The sequence below is a fragment of the Dama dama genome, chromosome 27 (assembly GCF_033118175.1).
Source record: "Dama dama isolate Ldn47 chromosome 27, ASM3311817v1, whole genome shotgun sequence".
Lineage (NCBI taxonomy): Eukaryota > Metazoa > Chordata > Mammalia > Artiodactyla > Cervidae > Dama > Dama dama.
Genome location: NC_083707.1, coordinates 30,955,279 through 30,979,290, shown reverse-complemented (window position 1 = coordinate 30,979,290; position 24,012 = coordinate 30,955,279). Strand labels below are relative to the sequence as shown.

General features: G+C 42.5%; 1 protein-coding gene across 3 annotated transcripts in view; it reads right to left on the bottom strand.

Moving 5' to 3' along the window:
- Nucleotides 1–289: 289 nt before the first annotated feature.
- CHST9 (carbohydrate sulfotransferase 9) overlaps nucleotides 290–24,012 on the bottom strand; it is a 286,898-nt gene continuing 263,175 nt past the window's right edge. For all 3 annotated transcript variants that reach the window (XM_061130830.1, XM_061130831.1, XM_061130832.1), the window contains one exon: nucleotides 290–6,238. In XM_061130830.1, coding sequence (XP_060986813.1) covers nucleotides 5,150–6,238 — 1,089 coding nt within the window. In that variant the 3' untranslated portion in view covers nucleotides 290–5,149. The remainder of the gene's footprint in view (nucleotides 6,239–24,012) is intronic.

Sequence of the window (24,012 nt, the reverse complement as noted above, 5' to 3'; positions counted from 1 at the left end):
TTTTTTTCACCCTCTTTATAGAACACTGTGACTCATGATCAGCTAGGAATAAAAAAAGGGAGGGATAGGAGGCCTAAATTTTTATAAAATCTTTGAATCTGTTAGCTTAACTTAGCAGGAATAAAGAAATAAGCTGATCTGAAATGTCAAAAAAGTTTCTGGGTGCCAATAATTATTTCTTGCCTTTGGCTGTTCTGAATATAGGTAAGAGAACATAATTGGCTACATAGTACTGTACTATAACAGGTTTATAATACTTTTCACATAAATAATACACGAAACACAGACACAAAAATAAAACATTTTTAATCTTACAGTACAGTACCTTGAAAAGTACAGTAGTGCAGTACAGCAGCTGGCATACAGGGGCTGGCATGGAGTGAACAGGCAAGAAGAGTTACTGACTGGAGGAGAGTGAGGAGGTGGGAGACGGCAGAGCTGAAGGATCGTCGGCAACAGGAGATGGAGGGCAAACTGCAATTTCACTCATGCCTGATGTTGATAGAATGCACGTTTGGATTTTTGAAAATTCACACTTGAAGGCTTGTATGTAGAAGACTTCCTGTCTATTATTTTAAGAATGGTAGTGGTATTTTCTGGTTGGAATCATTCTATCACCCCACCTAATTACCAGTCATGCCTCTTTTAAGCATAGCCTATTTTAGTTTCCTTTATTATATAGGGGAAGTGGGTGCATATAACACCTATCTTAGATAGGTAGCTCAGCTGGTAAAGAATCTGCCTGCAGTGCAGGAGACCCTGGTTTGATTCCTGGGTCAGGAAGTTCCCCTGGAGAAAGGATAGGCTACCCACTCCAATATTCTTGGGCTTCCCTGGTGGCAAAGATGGTAAAGAATCTGCCTGCAAGGTGGGAGACCTGGGTTTGACCACTGGGCTGGGAAGATTCCCTGGAAGAGGGTATGGCAACACACTCTAGCATTCTTGCCTGGAGAATCCCCATGAACAGAGGAGCCTGGCGGACTAGTCCATGGGGTCACACAGAGTCAGACCTGACTGAGCGACTAAGCACAGCACAGCTTAGATTGACTGCGAAGATTAAGTTAATGCATGAAAAGCACTTAGGTATTGAATAACTATTAGCTATGATTATGAATATTATTATTAACGATTATGATTAAGATTGAGACCCTAACGGTATGACCAGAACAGTAGGACTAAATTATGTTAGCCCTGGTCTGAGGTGGTTGCATGCATGCTAAGTCACTTCAGTTGTGTCTGATTCTTTGTGACCCTATGAACTATAGTCTGCCAGGCTCCTCTGTCCATGCGATTCTCAAGAATACTGGAGTGGGTAGCCATGTCCTCCTCCAGGAAATCTTCCCGACCAAGGGACTGAACTCCGAGTCTCCTGCATTGGTAGGTGGGTTCTTTACCACTAGCGCTATCTATCTACCATTAAATGCCTTTGTCAACCATTCTTCAAATATCAGAACACTTTAGGGATGTTAGCCAGGGGCAAAATTTTCTGCTTCACCATAGTCTACAAGACCTAGAGTTTGAAAGATGCCCCAAGGGGCCAGATGAGCATTCAGAGTAAGGAGATGTTTATCGTAACCCAGCCTACTAATTCCAACTTCTACCAATTCAGCAAGTGATCTTTTCAAAGAGAAGTCTAGTATTCAAAAATTCTCTGTGTCTGCTTATAAATTCCCTGCAGCTAAACACTAATACACAGTGTTTGGGAGATAACACCTTTTTGAAGAATAATTATTCATGAAAAAGCGTAAGTCTTTTTTTGCACTCTGTAATTATAAATGATGTACAAGTAGTTCTTGAATTGCTGGATAGTTATAAACTGTGAAGTTCAATAACAAGTTAGGTGTCAGAATGTTGGGTGTCCTGTGTATACATCTCCATTGAAGTTGGTGGCAGTTTCTGGGCACAGTCACATCAATAATGCCCATCCATAGGTAGTTTACCAGGTTAAATAACTATGATTCTGGGTGTAATTGCCCACTTGTTACCCTAAGAGTAATTCCAGACAGGAGAATAACAGGATGAAGGGGCCTGTGTTACTGCTGCCTATAAAAATAAATAAGATCCTTAGGGTTTAATTAGAGGACTAACAATTACACCTAAAGCATGCTAATGTTCAAATAGGAACATTGGACATCTGGAAGATGAGTCCAGATTTGGTCACTTGCCTGTAGGAAACTACATCCAAGAAATGGTGAGTGTCCAATGGAGCAGCGATGCTCACATTTGGCATTTGCACACAGGCAGAAATGACAAAGGTGAACGTAAGCTGGTCTGAGAAATAGAGTAATTCAGGGGAGATAAATGGGAAATGGGGCTTCCCTGATGGCTCAGCTGGTAAAGAATTCAGACACAATGCAGGAGACCCAGGTTCGATCCCTGGGTTGGAAAGATCCCCTGGAGAAGGGAATGGCTACCCACTCTAGTATTTTGCCTGGAAAATCCCATGGACAGAGGAGTCTCATGGGCTGCAGACTATGGGATCACAAAGAGTCAGACACAACTGAGCAACTAACACGCATGCAAACACAAAAGGGAAGTGTATTTAAAATCCCAAGGAATCCAGGATTATGGCAGCTTCTTTGACCCTAACACAAAAAGACGTCATTTGGAAGGAAGAACAGGTACATAAAAATGTTCTTCCTTCATAATAACACACATGGCCCCTGGAACTCAACCACACAAGATGCCAGCTGGCATCAGAGAGTCCACTGAAGAAAAGAATGTCTACAGGGCCTCTAATGGTTACAGAAGCTCTATAGAAAGGGTCAGGAAAGGAACTTTTACAGCGTAATATACAGAACAGCTTTTTTTTTTTGCCACACTTCTTGGCGTGTGGGATCCAGCTCCCTATCAGGGATTGAACCCAGGTTCCCTGCAGTGGAAGTATGGTGTCCTAACTGCTGGACCACTAGGGAATTCTCAGAAGAGCTTTGATAGAGAGCACTGTGTATAATTTTCTTCCTCTCACCCCTCTGCTCTATCACCAATGTCAAATGTGCATATATATATGATTGCATATGTATATTATATGATTGTGTGTATAAACACAGAGTATATTCCATAGTTTCAAGTGCATCAGAGATGCTAATAGGAGAGACAGGATCCTTGTTTCCACCTTCTTCTTTCCAAGTTATGAACAGAAAGGTTTTTTGTTTGTTCTTTATATGGTTTCAAGAGTAACTTTGAGAAAACTGCATCTCCCCTTTATATCAAGATCCCATGTAAAACAAGTTTTGTGTAGTTTAGGCATAAAATGTTAGGCTTCTTGGCATATTTTCTGTTCTTTCGCTCTTTTCCTCCATAAAAAGCTAAGCTCAATGTCGCTAAGTGACTGGGAATCCTCTCTACACGGTATAGCAAAAGCTAAATGATACCATTTAGATGACTCGAGTAAAACTCCTCAAAGACAGAGAGCACAGCTTAAGTGCATGGTTTAGAGGCAAGAGTAAATGGAGTGGAAAAGTAGTAAAAGTTGGGTTTTAGAAGGTTTAGTACTTATGATCTGGCGGCCCATTGCAGTTCCCCTCTCCTCAGGAGACAGATGGAATGGGGCACGCGAGTGTTAAGAGGGAATCAATTCATGAAAACTCAGCCATGAAATGGAAAGTCAAAATGAAATAAGCATGAGTGTAGCTATGTTGGTCTATTAATATTCAAATATTAATACCTCCCTTTCTTGGAGAGACATTGCTCAATATTTACTGACAAGAAAAAAAGATAGTTGGAGGAGAGGAATGCATTCAAGAAAAGTGTTTGAACAGGGTTTGAATGTGTGGTTTGCTTAACTCTGTGTAACTGTCAGCCAATTAAATTTCCCATCCAAGTGCATCTACCAATTTAGGGTCTCTTGGAAAAAATTTCCAAAATGCATTACAACTTTTCATAGGGGTGACACACAGTCCTATTTTCCTAAGACTCTGACTATATGAATACAATAGTATTTGATTCTGTTAGTAGAGAATAAACTTGAAAAGAAAAATATCTTATTTTGTTTATGCAGAAGCCTATTAAAAACAACATTTCTAGGGGCTCTCCTGTTTATTCTCTAGAATGTAATCTATCTTTGAAGTGGTATATTAGTTTTAAAAAAATCATTCCCAAGCTGAATAATTAGACAAAAGCTATTCTTAGAGTGCATTTCCATCTAAAGCTATGCACATGATGCTTTGATTCAAGTAGTATTCTTATAAAACGTTGTTATTGTTTGAGGTCTATATTCAGAGTGGCAACTTTTGTTTTTGATGCTATTCTTATAAAACTTTGTTATCATTTGAGATCTATATTCAGAGTGGCAACTTTTGTTTTTGATGATTATTCCATCCTGAAACAATTTCCCCTCTACCCAATTAAACCAGAATGAGGAGCACATTTGTATCTGATGAAGCTTAAACTTCTCCATCTTGGGCTTCAAAAGGGAAGACCTTTAGTGATGACATTCATTTTGTCTCTGCAATGGGCTCAAAAGAAAATGGAGTCAATTCCCTTAAGTTTTTCTGGAAGTGGAAGGTTGCTTTTGTTGCTTTGATCTTAGCATGTTGTGCATTTTTTATTGGCTGTCGAATATAAAAAGCCATTGCCTCATCTGGTTTTTCTGTTATATTCTCATATTGTAAATCACATAATGCCTTCCAATCTAAAGTAAAACATTCAGGTCCAAAATGCCATTTCAGAATTGATTTATCATTACAGTTGATGGAAACATTTCCAGGGGTGTAAGAAAACTATCCAATGTTTGATTCATATGCCACAGACTGCTAAAAATATCTCCATGCGCTTTAGACAACAGATTCCAGGATGGAGACAGAGACTCATGCTATTTTTGATCGTTTTTCCTACCCTTGAAAGAGGCAGTTGTAGCTTATGTAGCAGCTGGCTGGGTTATTGCTTCTATAATATAATCCACAATGCAAAAGCAGCTCTTTCCCAAACATTCTAGAGTAACTGAAATTGTTTACATGTCTCTGTTAGGTAATTTTCCTATAACTTTGTGCCAATTGGTTTCATAATATTTAGCAAAAATCTTCATTCAATCAAGACAACTGCACTTAGTTAAATTTTTTTCATACAGAGAATTATAGGAAAGTTACAGCTAGCTGATTTGAGGCCATCGGCATAAAGTCAATACAGAGTTTTAGAAAAAGAAAGCAAACTACAAAAATGGAGTTGTATAATTAAACATCAAATAGTCCAAGTAATAAAAGTCATAGATTAACTGTCTCTCAGTTCTAGTCAGATCCTTTAAATACTGTCCCACCACCTGAGCATTGGTTCTTTTATCAGAAGAGTGTCTGTCTTTAAAGTTGGGAAATTTCAGTTCTTTTGGAGCTCCAATCAGCTGTAAAAAGTAATTGGCGTCTTCTTCCAAAGTTTCAAATTTCCCTACAAAATCATAGTGGATCAAACAGGGATAGCAGAGTTTGCTGACCTTTTCCCAGTGAATGTCCATTCCTACAGGACGGTGCGAGTCCAGCAAATAATGGATGAACTCTTTGAATTTGACTCCAGATCCATTATTTAATGCTTCTTCACAGGCATTCGGCCGATATTTCTTTATAATTGCCTTTCCAAATACTGGATGGTAATAACTATTGGGATGTTCAAATTTGTCCCTAAATGCTGACACTAATCTTTCCATGGGATCACGAACAAACACAGCTTTGGTGTAGGTGTTTAAACGACTATAAATCCCTTTTAAGTCAAAGCTGTCAAGCTTTTTCAAGTGCTTCCCGTAGTGAACAGCATCATGGGAGATGTTGTCCGCAGAGGGGGCCAAGCCGTTGAGCACCATCAGAATTCGCTTCCAGTTGGAGCAGCCAGCCTTGGGTACTTCACAATATAAGATCTTGTGTTTATCTTCTACGTAGATCCTGGAGACCATGTGAAAAACGTGGGATTGAGGACGACTCACCCCACCGTATTTCTTGCAAAATTCCCGAAGGAAAGACCTACGTTTTTCTTGAATTGCATCAATTCTCTTCCATTTGCTGTCTGTGACTAAGCTTTTATTTAAAGGGAGAATGTCCACCGACCAATTCGTTTCACTGAACTTCCTGAAAAGGATCTTCGTCCCTTGCTGTTTTTCAATCAACTGAATTGTTGGTGACCCTGGGTTCCTGCGCAAAGCTGGAGCCTCTCCTTGGGTGTGGTTGGTCTCCGTGAAGACCCTAGTAGGCCTCTTGGAGTTGAGTAGATTTTCCTGTTTATCCTTGGGATCCTCGAGCATGTGGGACTTGGGGTTCTGTTAAAATAGAGAATGGGAAATGTTGAAAGAACATTCACAAATATGGGTATATTGATAAGGAGCTTAACACAATTGTTTTAAAATGCTATCCAGGGGATCACATTTCATGTAAGCTGCCAGAACAATTTAGCAAAGCATGCAGAATATGTGGTTCATAGGCTTCTTCACAGAAAATGTAACAAGGAAAAATGTTATCCAGGAACTTTGAACTGAAGCTTCACATTGTACAGTATAGGTAATTGGGTTGTTATTATGTTATCCATTTAATGTTCATGTGGTATATTACTTTAACAGATATTCTCATGCAAAATTATCTGTATATTATTGGGATAAAACTAATAGTTGTTTTTTAGAATTTATTTATTTGGCTGTGTTAGATTTTAGTTGTAGCACGTGGGACCTTTGTTCCATCATGCAGGCTCAGTAGTTGCAGCATGGACTTAGTTGCCCCGTGGCATGTGAGATCTTAGTTCCCTGACTGGGGCTTGAACCTGCATCCTCTGCATTGCACAGTGAATGCTTAACCACTGGATCACCAGGGAAGTCCCCAAACTACTGATTATTGATTTGAATCTATGGTCACAGTAAGTTTGTTATTATTTTTGTACCATCTTTGCATCTGTGGCTGTCAATTATATAATCTTGTGCATGTGTGCATCTTCAGTTACTTCTGTTGTGTCCAACTCTTTGTGACCCTAAGGACTGTAGCCAGCCAGGCTCCTCTATCCATGGATTCTTCAGGCAAGAATACTGGAGTGGGTTGCCATTTCCTCCTCCAGGGGATCTTCCTGACCAAGGGATCAAACCTGCATCTCTTTGTGTCTCCAGCATTGCAGATGGATCCTTTACTGCTAAGCCACCAGAGAAACCCCCTACAATCTTACAAAATGCAAGAAAAGTATACACAAGATAGAAAGGAAAAAGCCCTGAATTTTCTATCTTAACTTTGCCTGTAATGCAATAAAATATAACTCCATCATTCTGTAGGTCAATGATTCTTGAGCTATTGAAGAATGTGTGACCTTCAAGCATTGACTTAGCGCATCTGAATGTAGATACAAAATGTAGCTGTATTTGGATTGAGACTTTTGTTGTTTTTTTTGGGGGGGGGCATTCTATAATGTGCATAATATTTCAGAGTCATAAATTATAACCTAAAATTATAGCAAGGCCAATTATAAAAGTCTAATGGCCACTTCAGTTTTCCAGGCACTTGCAAAAACTGATATATGATTTTTTCCCCTTGGAAAATGTTTTATTTTTCTAAAATTCATTTATCACAATAATTTCATAGTATCATAGAGTTTCATTCATGTATGAGACCTTCCCTCTTTCCTAAGTGAAGAAAGACTAGGGAATCCAGAAATGTCTACTTGATGTCCTGTGATACAAAACTGTATCAAAAGTAGGATGAGAATTTAGTTCTCTTGGTGGGATGGTTCAGCTCACTTACCATCTGTTCTTCATCTGAACATATCCTTCCTACAGCTCTCAGAAGTGACTTGATAAAGGAAGTCGGGAGATAGGGTTTACAAGGTGGCTTCCTCTAGTGACAAAATTTTTAAGAACCTTGACTTTTACCCTGGGTAAACTACAGAGGCTTTGGAGAGTTCTGAGCAAAGAAGTAACATGATCTCACTTGGACTAGAAAAGGATGGCTGAGGAGACTGAACTGAAGATATACACGTGGGGTTGTCAGCAGGGTATTAGAAAGATGAATGAAAAAAATGATGTGTTGGGGGACTAAAGCATGGGACTACCCACCTAGGAGAAGAAAGGGGGGAAAGCTTCCTAGCAGAGATGTGTATATACACCTAGAGGGAGATAGCTACTGATATAGATGGATTTACCATTTTGTTCTCAGGGTTGAGAACAGTCTATAGTCTCTAGTAATTATTTGTTACATGGAGAAAGGAATGTATGACTTGGCGGATTAGGTCTTCAGGGATGATTAGGAATTTTCTAGCAAATCGAGCAAAAGAGCAGAAGAATGAAGCACTATGTATGGGAGCCACCTCCAGGCATCACAGTCCTTCCATTGGCTGAGCTTCAAGAAGAGATGCTTTGCACAAAGACAGAAATATAGATCAATGGAACAGAATAGAAAGCCCAGAGATAAATCCACGAACCTATGGACACCTTATCTTTGACAAAGGAGGCAAGGATATACAATGGAAAAAAGACAACCTCTTTAACAAGTGGTGCTGGGAAAACTGGTCAACCACTTGTAAAAGAATGAAACTAGAACACTTTCTAACACCATACACAAAAATAAACTCAAAATGGATTAAAGATCTAAATGTAAGACCAGAAACTATAAAAGTCCTACAGGAGAACATAGGCAAAACACTCTCCGACATAAATCAAAGCAAGATCCTCTATGACCCACCTCCCAGAATATTGGAAATAAAAGCAAAACTAAACAAATGGGACCTAATGAAACTTAAAAGCTTTTGCACTACAAAGGAAACTATAAGTAAGGTGAAAAGACAGCCCTCAGATTGGGAGAAAATAATAGCAAATGAAGAAACAGACAAAGGATTAATCTCAAAAATATACAAGCAACTCCTGCAGCTCAATTCCAGAAAAATAAATGACCCAATCAAAAAATGGGCCAAAGAACTAAACAGACATTTCTCCAAAGAAGACATACAGATGGCTAACAAACACATGAAAAGATGCTCAACATCACTCATTATTAGAGAAATGCAAATCAAAACCACAATGAGGTACCATTACACGCCAGTCAGGATGGCTGCTATCCAAAAGTCTACAAGCAATAAATGCTGGAGAGGGTGTGGAGAAAAGGGAACCCTCTTACACTGTTGGTGGGAATGCAAACTAGTACAGCCGCTATGGAAAACAGTGTGGAGATTTCTTAAAAAACTGGACATAGAACTGCCATATGACCCAGCAATCCCACTTCTGGGCATACACACTGAGGAAACCAGATCTGAAAGAGACACGTGCACCCCAATGTTCATCGCAGCACTGTTTATAATAGCCAGGACATGGAAGCAACCTAGATGCCCATCAGCAGATGAATGGATAAGGAAGCTGTGGTACATATACACCATGGAATATTACTCAGCCATTAAAAAGAATTCATTTGAACCAGTCCTAATGAGATGGATGAAGCTGGAGCCCCTTATACAGAGTGAAGTAAGCCAGAAAGATAAAGAACATTACAGCATACTGACACATGTATATGGAATTTAGAAAGGTGATAACGATAACCCTATATGCAGAACAGAAAAAGAGACACAGAAATACAGAACAGACTTTTGAACTTTGTGGGAGAATGTGAGGGTGGGATATTTCAAAAGAACAGCATGTATACTATCTATGGTGAAACAGATCACCAGCCCAGGAGGGATGCACGAGACAAGTGCTCCGGCCTGGTGCACTGGGAAGACCCAGAGGAATCGGGTGGAGAGGGAGGTGGGAGGGGGGATCGGGATTGGGAATACATGTAAATCCATGGCTGATTCATATCAATGTATGACAAAACCCACTGGAAAAAAAAAATAATAATAATATACTCAAGGTTTAAGATAAAAAAAAAAAAAATAAAAAATAAAATATAAAAAAAAAAAAAAAAAAAGAAGAGATGCTTCTTTCTGGTGGAAGAAGGTTGACTGAGTAATCCCTGACCACCATACACCAACTTGTGTAACCCCATAAAACAGTTGCCAAGATCCACCGCACCACTGAGCCAACTATTTGGGGTTTCAACTCTAAAAGCATTTGTCTGCTATCTTGTCAGAGACTGCCAAGGTGACATGAAAGCTTTGAGTCCCTCTTTACCCTGATCAACAACTTATAGTCCACAAAGTTTTCACTATAATATAAAAGTTGACTTGAGGTTTTGAAACGAAGCAGGACTCCATGGTCCTTGCCTCCCATGTCCTCTTCTGGCCTTTTGTGGAAAAAATTTTTGCCAACAAGTAAGTTTAATCAGGGAAGTAAGAACATGAAGAAGGAAAGGAAAACAGTCAAAGGTGACCAAGTAATAATAGTTTAGTCAGTAAGCAAAGTCAAGGATTTTTAGATCCTCCTCAAGGGCTACCCGGGTGGCCCAGGTTCAACTCCTGGTATGGGAACTAGAAGTATCATTTGGGCTTCCCTGATAGCTCAGGTGGTAAAGAATCCTTCTGCAATGCAGGAGACCCTGGTTTGATTCCTGGGTCAGGAAGATCTGCTGGAGAAGGGATAGGCTACCCACTCCAGTATTCTTGGGCTTCCCTTGTGGCTCAGCTGGTAAAGAATCCGCCTGCAATGTAGGAGACTTGGGTTTGATCCCTGGATTGGGAAGATCCCCTGGAGAAGGGAAAGGCTACCCACTCCAGTATTCTGGCCTGGAGAATTCCATGGACTGTACAGTGCATGGGGTTGCAAAGAGTCAGACATGACTGAGCGACTTTCACTTTCAGTGGCTACAGATAATATCCTGAGCCATAATCTGTGAGCTGTCTTGTAGATACTGACACCCCCAGCAGGTGGGAGAAGTCGATCACACAATGACCAGACTACAGCCATGACATAAGCTGCCACAATTCTGAGAACTGGCCTCAAGGAAACGAAAGCAAACCAACCCTGGAACTGAAGATTAACTGCACCTAAAACAGTCAAGATAATGCTGGTCAGACCATCGATGACCAATTTCAAGACGACTATTAGAGCCAACTATGCTGTTTCTGCATGTACCACCCCCCCCATCTATAAAACTCTTGCCACCTGACTGTCTTGGAGGGGGCAGTCAGCCTTTGGACAGACACCTGCCCACCCCCCAGTCCCTGTTACCAGCATCCAAAATGAAGCAAACTTTCCTTTCCATCAGCCTGGCCTCTTTAACGGCATTTGAGTAGTGAGCAGTCCGTCCCCACTTTTGGTAACAGTCTGAAAGATCACAGGGTCATTCACGGTGGCATGGGAAGTAGTGAGCATAGCCCTGAGATCAAACTGCTGCTACATTTCTGCTGCTACTTCTTCAACTCCAACGACAAGCAATAATTGCTCTTGTTATTGTTTGAATAGTCATCATCATTGTAATAGTATTTTATCCCAGTGACCCAGTGAATTTCAAGGCTCCCCAGTTGTCCATTATTATTCAGGCTGTAATTTGTGTGTCTAGAGATGGCCCAATTAATTCTCTCCCTGCCCCATTAACAAAAACAAAAATGAAATCAGCCCTCTGATCACCCTCTGGACCTTCTGCTTGTGGTCATCAGATTTCCCTTTATTCTCCAGGGACTTCTGGAATGTTTACTTCCCATGACTTTCTCTGATGACTCTTGCACTTTTTCAAGTAGATGAAACTTCACTTCTTTACGCCACTTGTCTGACCCTCAGGCCAGAAGATGGGGAGCTGTTTGCTTGTCTTTCCCTGCAGCTTCCGGGACACGCCCCGCAGCCTGCCCTCCTGCTTCTGGGAAGCACCTGGGTCCTGCTCCACCGCTCTTTCCTCTCCCCATCTGGTCATCTGCTTTTCCCACTGACCTTTCCACTTCATGCACTGAAGACTTCAGCTCCAGGCTCAGACTCTGCTTCTTCATCTCTGCTCTGTCATCATGTGTAGTGACTCCAACACCCAACAGACTCTCTGCTCCTTGACCACCTCGCCTTTCACAGAAGCGTCTCCATTTTACATGGACCTTGCTATTGCCAGAGTTTGCACCACCTCCATTACATCTCTGACCCCTGGCATCTAACCATCCAGTTAGTTCATCAGGGCTTCCAGTTCTGCAATTCTATGACCGCCTGTCACTATCTTATTCAAGCTCTTAGCAGCTAGCACGCCTGGTGACTCTCAGAAGTCACCTCTGTAGGGAGGTGTTCCTTGTACACCTTGTTTAATTTATGTTCCCCTCTGAGATTTTCTCCCACTGAACCCTGCTTATTTTTCTCATACTACTTATCACAACATGAAATGATTTTACTTACTCCTATGCTCTTTCCACCCCATCCACCTCTCTTGCCCTAGAATATGACTGCAGAGGTCTCATCTTTCTTGTTCTTTGTTGGATCACTGGTATCTAGCATGTTACCTGTTGCATAGAAGATGACCAATAAATAACTGTTGAATGAGTAAATGTGATTATAATTTAACAATGGGCTTCTAAGGAGTCATTTTATGACCTTGTCGAAGAAAACCAGAGCTAATCAGAAGATCAAGGTTAACTTAGATAAATAATTGACTGATTTTGTTAAGGGGCCAAAAATCTGTATTTAAACAAATCTTTGGCAGAAGAGAAAACAAATACAAGAGGCACAGGTAGAGCTGCCCGTGCTAAAGTAGGTGTGGTGGCGGGACCCTCACCTGCCCGCCAGATCAGACTGGCTCAAAGTCACTCAGTACTGCCTGGGAACTCCTGGAGGCTGGCCAGCTGTCTGGGCTCCCTGGCCTCACTGTGGACGCCCTGAAACAGAATCTGGGGAGGGGGCTCTTGACTCTAATTTACTCTACAGGCGTGCTTGCGTGCTAACTCACGTCAGTCATTTCCAATTCCATGTGACCCTATGGATTGTAGCCTGCCAGTCTCCTATCTCCATGGGATTCTCCAGGCAAGCATACTAGACTGGGTTGCCATGCCCTCCTCCAGGGGATCTTTCCAACCCAGGGATCGAACCCTTGTCTCTTACAGTCTTCTGGATTGGCAGGTGGGTTCTTTACCAGTCGTGCCACTGGAGAAGCCCAACACAAGCAATAATGGCATTTGGAGTCCACTGAACTGGAGCATAGCAGTGGAAGGTGAAAAAAAAAAAGAGTTCATCTCATACCATTCAGGAGAGAGAGACCCCCAAACATGCTGGATGTGAGTATTTCAGTAGGCAGAGGTAAATGCTCTGCTGGAGGCAGAGTGTCGTGTCGGCCCTAACATGGACCAGCTGAAATACCCTTCACAGATATCCACTTCCCTTTGCTGGAGGTCCATATTTCTCCAGACACTTCCCAATCACCAGTTTGGCTGGGGAGATCACTGTACAAGGGAAAATTTCACTGCTTATAAATTTGACTTCAGCCTCCTATTGGTTCACCAAGTATCAATCTGTTTCCTCAGCTCTGATCAAATCAAGGTATAAACAAAGGCTTCACTCTAGGCACCCCATGAGGCTTCTGGGTGAATGGACATGAGACCCTCTCCCAGCGACTCCTCATTTCAACATCACTCACCTTTATAAAAACAATTACTAGGATCTTGTGATATCCCTCCTCTCCCCACCCACCCCTGCCCTGCCTCACACTACTTCCTTTTAAATCACAGCAAAGACTGAGGGCTTTGGACTACTAATAGCAAGGTTAATAGCATGTTCTTTTCTTGGCCACACTGGGTCTTCATTGTGGTTTGCAGGCTTAGTTTCCTTGAAGCAATTGGGATTCTAATTCCCCAACCAGAGGCTGAACCCAAGTACCTTGCATTGGAAGGTAGATTCTTAACCACTGGACCACAAGGAAGTTCCAAGGTTAATGAAATTTTAAATTGGAGGCTTAAACCAATGAATTTCCATCATGATGGTGATAATAACAACAGTAACAGTAATAATAAGAGTAAACTCACATTCCCATTTTCCTTCAGGGCACTTGGTTCAGACTGTCCCTAACGCAAACGCATATAAAGTCAAACTTATCCTGTTCTCCCAAAATTAGCTCCTCCTGCACGATCTTCTATTTCTGAAATGGTTCTAGTACATTCTGGTCCCCACTGACAGAATCTGAGAGATGCTTTGACAATCAGAAAGTAAACTGGTTAATTTACATCTCATAAAGTCTTTCAAAAAAACTTTTCTCTTGTACTTATTATTTCTTAATTGGAGACATTCTTTAGTAGCCTCCTAATTAGTCTTCCTGAAAATTACTGCCAGATTAGTCTTCTTAAAATATTTTATTTTTCATCCCTTAAAATTTGGAACGGCCTCAACTACAGATATGGAGCAGGAAATGGAAACCCACTCTAGTATTCTTGTTTGGGAAGTCTCAGGCACAGAGGAGCCTGGTGGGCTACAGTCCACGGGGCTGCAAAAGAAACACACATAACTGAGTGGCTGAGCACACAACCACACAGAAACTAGAGTCTTGTTTCCTTAGTTGGTGTTGGCAGCCTGTCACCATGGAGCTCCGGTCACTTTGTGTTCTGCTCCTTTCCTGATGTATTCTTTTTTTTTTTTTTTTTAATTTTTTTTTTAGCTTTTTATTTTTTATTTTATTTTTATTTTTTTGCTTTTTTTTCCATTTATTTTTATTGGTTGGAGGCTAATTACTTTACAATATTGTAGTGGGTTTTGCCATACATTGACATGAATCAGCCATGGATTTACATCTGTTCCCCATCCCGATCCCCCCTCCTGCCTCCCTCCCCATCCTGTCCCTCTGGGTCTTCCCGGTGCACCAGCCCTGAGCACTTGTCTCATGCATCCAACCTGGACTGATGATCTGTTTCACCCTTGATAGTATACTTGTTTCAATGCTATTCTCTCAGAACATCCCACCCTCACCTTCTCCCACAGAGTCCAAAAGTCTGTTCTGTATTTCTGTGTCTCTTTTTCTGTTCTGCATATAGGGTTATCGTTACCACCTTTTTAAATTCCATATATATGCGTTAGTATACTGTATTGGTCTTTATCTTTCTGGCTTACTTCACTCTGTATAATGGGCTCCAGTTTCATCCATCTCATTAGAACTGATTTAAACGAATTCTTTTTAATGGCTGAGTAATATTCCATGGTGTATATGTACCACAGCTTCCTTATCCATTTGTCTGCTGATGGGCTTCTAGGTTGCTTCCATGTCCTGGCTATTATAAACAGTGCTGCGATGAACATTGGGGTGCATGTGTCTCTTTCAGATCTAGTTTCCTTGGTGTGTATGCCCAGAAGTGGGATTGCTGGGTCATATGGCAATTCTATTTCCAGTTTTTTAAGGAATCTCCACACTGTTCTCCATAGCGGCTGTTTCTAGTTTCCTGATGTATTCTGTCCTTTACTTGCTTCTGTCAGTCTTTCAGGACCCCCTATCTATGCTCTCCCCCTTTCTTGGGACTTTCCAAATCTCCTAAGCTGATATAAAGTCCCACTTTCCTCATTAAAACCACCCAGGTCTCCAGTGAGGGATTCCACTCTCTTTGAAACAACTTCAGCACTTAGCCTGTACCACCTGTAAGGAAAATAACTTTATTCTAGCCTACACTGAGATTTGATTTTCTCACTGGAGAAACTCTTTTCAGATACAGCTAAATTGTAAACTTTGGCAAAAAGCTATGGTTTTCCAAGTGTGCCTTTAAAGAGTGGATATTACTGCAAAATCAGCTGTGAAAGACATGTAACCACAGATGAAAAAAAGAATATTAAAAGAAGTGGAACAAAAATTGTGGAATATACATGAACTCTGTAGTAAATGTGAAAGCCTCACTGTTCTTAATTTTTAAGGTCTACTGTACGTCCCCTCTGAAGTCTTCTCTGATCTTCAACATTTAAATTAATTGCTCTTCCTCTTTCCCCCTCAAAGTCAAGAAGCCCCTACTATACATCAGACACTGTGCTAGATGACAGTGATGCAGTGGTGAAGACAAATGTGGTCCTTGCCCCCATGGAGCTGATATCCTTATAGGAAAAAAATCAAATAATTACACATTTGATTAATATATTGCCACAGTGGCAAAGGCTCCAGCAGGAAGCTGTTGGAGGCTGGGAGAGCAGAAATGTGAGTGCAGGGTACTAAGACAAGTCTGCTCATGTTGGGTGACGGGTCCTCTGTTTAGCACTTTTTGTTTTACTCTATTTGGTTGCTATAGTTGGTTATTTAGGTGACTAGCTTTCCAATTTATTTTAAGTTTATTAAAGATCAGAGTACAGTCTAATACTTTTATTTTTTGCTCTCCTTTCTGTTTGCACAACATTCCCACTAGCCTTTTTTTTTTTTTTTAAGATTTTTCATATTACATTTTCTAAATCATTTTCCTGACTATATGGACATTCTGTGATTGAACTGCTTTTTTAAAATTTTATTTTTAATTGGAGGGTAATTGCTTTACAGTATTGTGTTGGTTTCTGCCATATAACAACGTGAATCAGCCACGGGAACTGCTTTTCCCTTCCTTTGTCTTTTTTAAACTTCTTATTCTATATTGGAGTATAGTTGATTAACAATGCCGTGATAGTTTCAGGTGCTCAGCAGAGCGACTCAGCCATACAATACATGTATCCATTCTCCCCCAAACTCCCCTCTCATCCAGGCTTCCACATAAAATTATACAGAGTACATTCTTATAAATCTGTATTATTGCCATAAGTATCTGGAATAGTATTTTGCATAAACATGTGTTTTGATTCAATGGAAGCAAAAGCAATATCATTCCTGTACTTCCCATTTTTCAGGCAACTAACTTACATTGGCTTTATGCTATCATGAGTTTCAGTACTGCAATACTTTATCTGCTATTGTGAGGCTGATGGAAACTATGTGCTCAGGGATTTTGATCATTCATTTGATACACATTGAACTTCTGCGATATGTTGTTCTTGGCATTGTAGAAATGGATGAAGGAGATAAAATTTACAGTCCTGTGAGGAAGCCAAAGTTTAACTGGGTTGATTAAAAAATGCAGTTTGTGAAAAAATTGTGACAATTGCCATAATGAAAGGATGCATAGGGTATTTGGGGAACAAAGAGAATAGTACTTAATTTTTCTCAAGAGATGTTTTGTGGGGCAAATTTCACAGAGGAGGTGGATGCCTGAAAGTCTAGGAAGATGACTGGGAAGCTGACAGGTGGACCAGCCAGGATGGGAGGTATCATCAATAGGACTCTTGGGGGACCAGATTCAGATAAGAGGAGAGGCAAGAGGGTTGGATTCACTCCAGGAAGGCCTTGGGCCCATAGAGAGTCTAGACTTTGCCATGTAGGTGACAGGGATTTTCGACGGCAGGGATTTAGAATGAACATTCTATAAACAGCAGTGGCAAGAAGGCATGCCTGGAGAAAGGGGATCATCTAGAAGACAACTGAGATTGTCCATCAGGAATTCTTAGGAGAAGAACTAAAACAATGGGGTCAAAATGAAGAAGAGGGAATTATTTGGGGCCAATTTAGGACACTGATCAGACTGGGAGAGTGGTGGTGAAGGAAGTAGGAAGAATGGAGTCCCATCTCTCAGAGAGAGGACACAGAAGGCTGGGGAGGCTGGGGGGTGGGTGTGGTGGGTACTTAAACTATCTTCAAGTTCAGACCTCTGGAGTTGGAGGTGCCTTGGGATATCTGTCAGTATCGGGACTCTAAAGCTGGGTGTACAGATTCGGGAAGTGTTGGCTGGTAGAGGTGCTAGCTGAACGTATGGGCTTTGAAAGTATTTCCTAGATAGAGAGGCAGAGATGATCACAGGGTCGGCTGTTTACTAAGTGCCTGCTGACCCGTAGCACACACCACCCCCTACTGCCATGAGAATCTTCCACTTCCGCTTTTCAGTTGAAGAAAGGAGCCTCTTCACTGAACCTGTTTAAGGCACACAGGGCTTTAGCACAGGTAAGAGCCCAGTCCCAGGAAGCAGTGTATGGCCAAGGCCCTGTTTGCTCGCCATCCGCTGCCTACTAGTCCGAAGCTACGTGAGCCTGGGAACAGCCACGCCGACTGTGACAGCAGCAGAGACTCTGGCAGGACACATTCCATTTGTCCTATTTGGCTAAGCATCTGCCAGACCCAGATCATATTTGTCCGTGTCAGCATCTCTGAGCGCCACACACGCCCCTCTCTGGCTTAGTCGCGGGCAATATTTGACAGCTCAGCTTTACTCAGGGATGCCTCTTCAAAGCCCGCTCCAACCCTCTCAGTCCAGAGCGGGCGACTCACCCTTTGGTGGTACCGTGGGCTGCCTGGGCCCTGTGCTAGAAACAGAGGGTGGCCTGGGGCACCGGATCTGGCCCGGGGGAATCTGGGGGTGTGCCAAGAGGGATTTCTTTTCAGGATTTCAGGCTGAGAAAGAATGCAAAGGAAGACTGTAAGCCATAAACTCACAGCAAAGCAGGACAGAGAAACAAGAGGATAGAGTGGGTTACCTTAGGAGGGTGCCAGAGTGAACAAATGACGGACAAAACAAAGTGATGATCTATCTGATCCGGTGGACGGCGGTACGGATGGTCTTAGCGCGCCACGCGTTGTGCACATGCGCATGCTCAGTCGTGTCCAATTCTTCGCAACCTCAAGGAGTGTATCTCTCCAGGCTCCTCTGTCCATGGAATTCTCCAGGCAAGAATACTGAAGTGGGTTGCCATTTCCTACTCCAGGAGATCTTCCTGACTCAGGGATGGAACCCGAGACGCCTGCATTGGCAGCAGTATTCTTTACTACTGTGCCACTGGGGAAGCCCTGATCTCTTCAGGTATTAAGATAAACTTTATCACCATTTTATGAATATTATTTCATTAATGATAAAATTTGAAGCTTTTTAGGGGGTTTCCAAAAGACGTAGTTTCTCCTGAATATGACAATTTGATTCAAGATGTCACTGAAATGGCTGCTACAACGTATCAATGGCCATAGCCAACTCCTTTGGTCTCCCTTTCTTCTCAAGGCCAGGTGTGAGCGGCACTGGTCCCGATCATTTAGTCTGATGCTGGGAGCTTTCAGTCCGGAATACCTCATCCTCCATAGCTGGTACGGAATGAGCTCCTGCTGGACTGAGAGGATCACGGAGGGGCGCCTGCCCCCTACAGCCCAGCCTTGGTAACTGCAACTGTTCCAACGGAGACGTGGGGAGAGAGGGGTGGGGAGGGAGGACCTGGGGACAGTCCAACCCTTCCCATTCCTTTCTTTAGGCAGAGCCCCAGACTCTGGAAGCAGCATTTACCCGGGGAACTGTTTCTTCTCCACCCATTACAGAATCACTTGAGCCCCTGGGACAGCAATGCCCACTGGCAAAGTAGCAGTGACACCAGCAGGACTGGTGATGATGTCCAACCACACTCCTCTTATATGGAGACACTGATGGACAGGATTCTGCCTAATCTACTTACAGAGACACCGCTCTCATCAAGCAAACAGGCGAGCATAATTCTCTAAAGGTCCTTCAGACACCGCATCATTGCCTCCCTCCCCTTGCTATGATTCTATAATCTGTTCCTTGGAAGGAATAAACACATGTTGACATACCTTGTTCAGAAACAATATCACAGTCTATTAACTCCGTTATTCCCCAAGCCAGAGAATATTGCTCAAGGTAGGAGGAAGGAGGTCTCAGGCTTCACACTGGGGATTTTCTTGGGCCCTCCCATAACTGTAGCCACTAACAACTAGACTATAGCCAATACTGTAACAGGATGAAAGTGGATGGATGAGCATCACTCACTTCTGGACCAGTTATCAGACCCATGGGAAGACTCTCTTGCATTACCTGAGACTCATATAATGAGATTCCTAGGTCCAGACCATGCTCCCTCCTGAGCAAGGAAGGATGTATTTATACCAAGTGGCAGGGGGACTATGACAGCCCCAGTCTCCTTTAGTTAAACGGTACCTGCTGGACCAAGGGAAAGGATGGGTGGGGGGGGGGTGGTGGTGGTTTTGGGATGAATATTGTCGGAGGGCTTCACCTGTGTCAAGTGCTGCTCAAACAAGTGCGTCCTCCCCCCAACTCTGTCAGGAGGTTATGCGCACATTCCCATGAAACTTACTCAGTATCTAACCGCTGGCAACTCCTAGAGCTAAGGTTAAAATCCAGGCTTGTCTGACTCTTGTGTTTGTCATCATACAGCACATGTTTACCCCACCAGGCTCTTGGTGCCACCACATCTTTATTTAGAAGATGATGGAATTTCCTTGCTCTGAGGTCCAAGTGAATATTATCTTTTGTACTGAGCTACCCTGAGGTGGCCAGATGTATCTATGTCAGCTTCAAACAGACTGGACAGTGGACATTGCCAAGTCTTTGATTGGCTTCTCTTGTCCAATTTGAATTAGATAAGCTGGGTACCAAGAACTGATGCTCTACTGGACAGTCCCAAATAATTAGCATCGTTGAGCGGGTCCTGGGCTCTTGCTTCTAGAAAACCATGATGTAACCATGATGCTGCCTGGACTTTGGGTTTCCTGTTATACTGCATAAAGTACACAGAGACAGTGATCATCTGCTTAGCTTTTATGTCTCAGAATGAAGCTCCTTATCTTTACAGCATCTTTATTTCCTCTCCTGCTTCTACACTTCTGTTAGACACACCTATCCAGGCTTGGTGGTTTTGGAGGGGTTACGTCTTCACTCCATCCCTGGTGGCCTTTTCCAGCAAACTTATTTTATATTATGGCATTTCAGTGACTGTAAGTCTGGGAAAACACATAACACATGGGCACTGCTGAGCTGTGTGCCTGGATCAGGGATGAAAGGAGGAAAACAGAAAGTATCTTTTAATTCCTGATAGACTCCCAGCGACACGTGAACCTGGTCCCCATGGGTTTTTATTGAGACACTGGCTCTATGATGCCGTTGCCATTAGGATTTATACGTTGGGGATAAATGTCCACTTCTTGCCATAAGTAAAGGGATGCCTGAGTGTTGAGTCTCAGCGTTTTCTACCTCCCCAGACCCATCAGCAGGATTGTCTCTCCTCCGGACCCCAGCATAGAACTCATTTTCAGCAAAGTCTAGTTTCCATGTTCTAGGTTAATACTTTATTAGATGGTTGGCCCCAAAGACAGAAACCAGAAAGTTTTGTGTATTGCATTTTGGTTAATTTCCTGGGGGTCCTATCGCCCTCTGAGTGGTGGTCTGCAAGGTAACTGCTATCATTCTGCTCTACTGATCTCATCTCTTACCTACATCCAATTACTTTCCTTTTGGGTGTCTTCTTTAAGGTATTTCTGGCTCCCAGCCCCACATGGTTACAGAACGAGGAAGATAACCATGGAGGCCCAGAGGGGCTCAGAGCACTTTGCACAAAACCCCTGAGTGCCAAGGTAGGTTGTGAGACACAAATTTCACACCCCTTCAGTCAGACAACTTGTGAAATGGGAGGGAGACCAGACTTAGTAAATTTTTATCCTATTCATGCTTTACTGGTAACTTTCAGTTGACCTTAAACCAGTACTTTCTACCAAATCAACCTCACTCACTGGAATAGGACAGCTAACCAATCAATCTAGGGTAGTTGACTCAACCTCCCCAGAGTAAAAGAGACAATGATGCTGATTTTATGGAGTCATGAAAAATAAATGGAACAAATACACAATGCTTGCCATGTACACAATCTTAGACAAAAGGTTGAGAAGTGATCTTCCATGTGGTATATACTCATTAAGTATGACATTTAACCACAACTTTTGTTTCTGCCAAGAGAATCACCTTCCTGCAGTAACCCTTGGGACCTTGCATTAATCCCTGTTTCAGATTGTCATTTTGCTTCCCACTCCCAGACACCAAATATTCATTTTTTCTCTAAACTGTTCATCCTCACTATCAATCTATCACTTGTGCATGTGTGCTCATTCGTGTCCAACTCTTTGCAACCCCATGGACTGTGGCCCACCAGGCTCCTCTGTCCATGGGATTTCCCAGGCAAGAATACTGGAGTGGGTTGCCATTTCCTCCTCCAAGGGATCATTCTAACCTAGGGATCAAACCTGTGTCTCCTGTGTCTCTTGCACTGGCAGGCAGATTCTTTACCTTAGACACATTCCCTCCCACCCCCCCCCCCCACACCCAGACTATTGGCGTAGCCTGCTGGCAGAATTAAGGGATGCATTCATTTGATGAATACTTATTATAATCATTTAATGTGTGCCCTGTTTAATGGCACTGGGGACAGAGGACCAGACAACTCTGACAAGGGTCCTGTTATCAGGATACTTACATTCTTGTGAGTGAAGGCAGATAATGAACAGATAAATGAACAAAAGTTTTGATGACGATATGTGTGATGTAAAATAAAGACTGAAACAGAGATGTGGTAGAGCGTGAGTGGCAGGAGAGTGGGGAGACCCCATGAACTAGGGCTCTAGGGTCTAGATCTATTTGTGGAGAAGCCACTCAAGCTGAGATCTGAATGCCAAGAAGAAACCCCGGACTGGGAGTCGAGCATTGCAGGCAGGGTCAGTGAGGGCAAAGGTCCTCCAAATAGGAACGAGCCTGGTCAGGCAGAGGGACAGAAGGCGGGCCAGCGTGGTTTTCATGTAAGTGAGAAGGGTCCAGGCTTCCCTGGTGGCTCAGTGGGAAAGAATCCGCCCCACCAATGCAGGAGACCCGGGTTCGATCCCTGGTCCGGGAAGATCCCATATGCCGAGGAGCAACGGAGCGCATATGCCACAACTATTGAGCTTGTGCTCTAGAGCCCAGGAGCCACAACTACTGAACCCACGTGCTGCAGCTACTGAAGCCTGCGCCCCCTGGAGCCTGTGCTCCCGCAACAAGAGAAGCCACCACAACAAGAAGCCCTCACACTGCAATTAGAGCGTAGCCCCCCTTGCCACAACTGGAGATAAGCCTGCGCAGCGACGAAGACCCAGCTCAGACATAAATAAATAAATATATATATGTTTTTAAATTAAGGGCTCAAGAACACAAGATAACATCAAAGAGGAGGGCAGGACCACATGCCATAGGAGCACCAGGTCAAGGAGAATTTAGGATCCAGGTCATGGAAAGGAAGTAGGATTTTATCAGAGATGTACTATGAGCCACTGGAAGTTTTAGATAGGAGGATAATATGTTGTGATGGGCAGGGTATGAAGCTCAGTCTGCTGGCCAAGTGGAGAATGGACGGGGGCTGCAGAGTGGAAGAAGAGTCGCTTGGAGAAAGGTTGGTAGCTGCTATCAGAGGCGATGGAGTCAAAAGGAAAATACAGGATGTAGTTTCAAGATCCTGCATTGATTTTCCTAATTTTCTCAACTCCAAAATTTTGAGTGTCACCACATTATATTTTCTGCTGAATCAAACCTGAGAAACTTTGGTTTTCAAGATTCTCCCCCGTTCTTCCCTGGCCACTTTTCATGGCTTGTTGACTTCACCAAACTCTCACACTGCCTACATTGTGTAGTTAATAAGCAAGGGAGTAATAATATACTCTCTGTGCAGCGTTGATGGTGTGTTCGTCTTCTCTTTCAAGACATAACTTCCCTTTAGAACAGGCTCTCTGCTGATCCTTCCCTCTACATCCTCCATCATATTTAGTACTGCTCTAAATGCAGGGTATGTGTGGAAACTGCTTACAGATTGATGAAAAACACACATCACAAGCATTCGTTTCTTCAGGATTTCTCTTGTATGAACAGGGGTGATTATCTGTCAATATTCATTGCACCATTGAGCCAATATGCAACACATGAATCATCTCAGAGATCAGCAGATGAAGCTTTCTTGTAATCTTTCCATTTTGCTGAGATAATTTCACTTGCTTCGGAGTTTATGAGGCCATAAGTGGCTCCCATCTGTTGATGAACATATTTCTAAGAGTCATTTAGTCTCAAGTATGAAATACTTGAGGGGAAGTTAAATAGTAACTTTTATATTCAGTGTCATCTTAGTAACAGAACCAAGATTGGAAGCATGTGTTCAATTTTGGTCTTTCATTTTCAAAGCTTTCGGTCAGGCAAAGAATTAATTTCATTTGTTTACAAAGCAGATTATGCCTAATAAAATCTATTTTGTTTATGGTCACATTTTAGTCAATCCATTGCCTTAGCAAATGAGAGAAATCTGATTGGCTAATTAGTCAACATAGTAAATTTCATTATTCCACATCCACAGAACATTGGCCTAATTGAATTATCCAGTAATAGTATGACGGATATATTTCC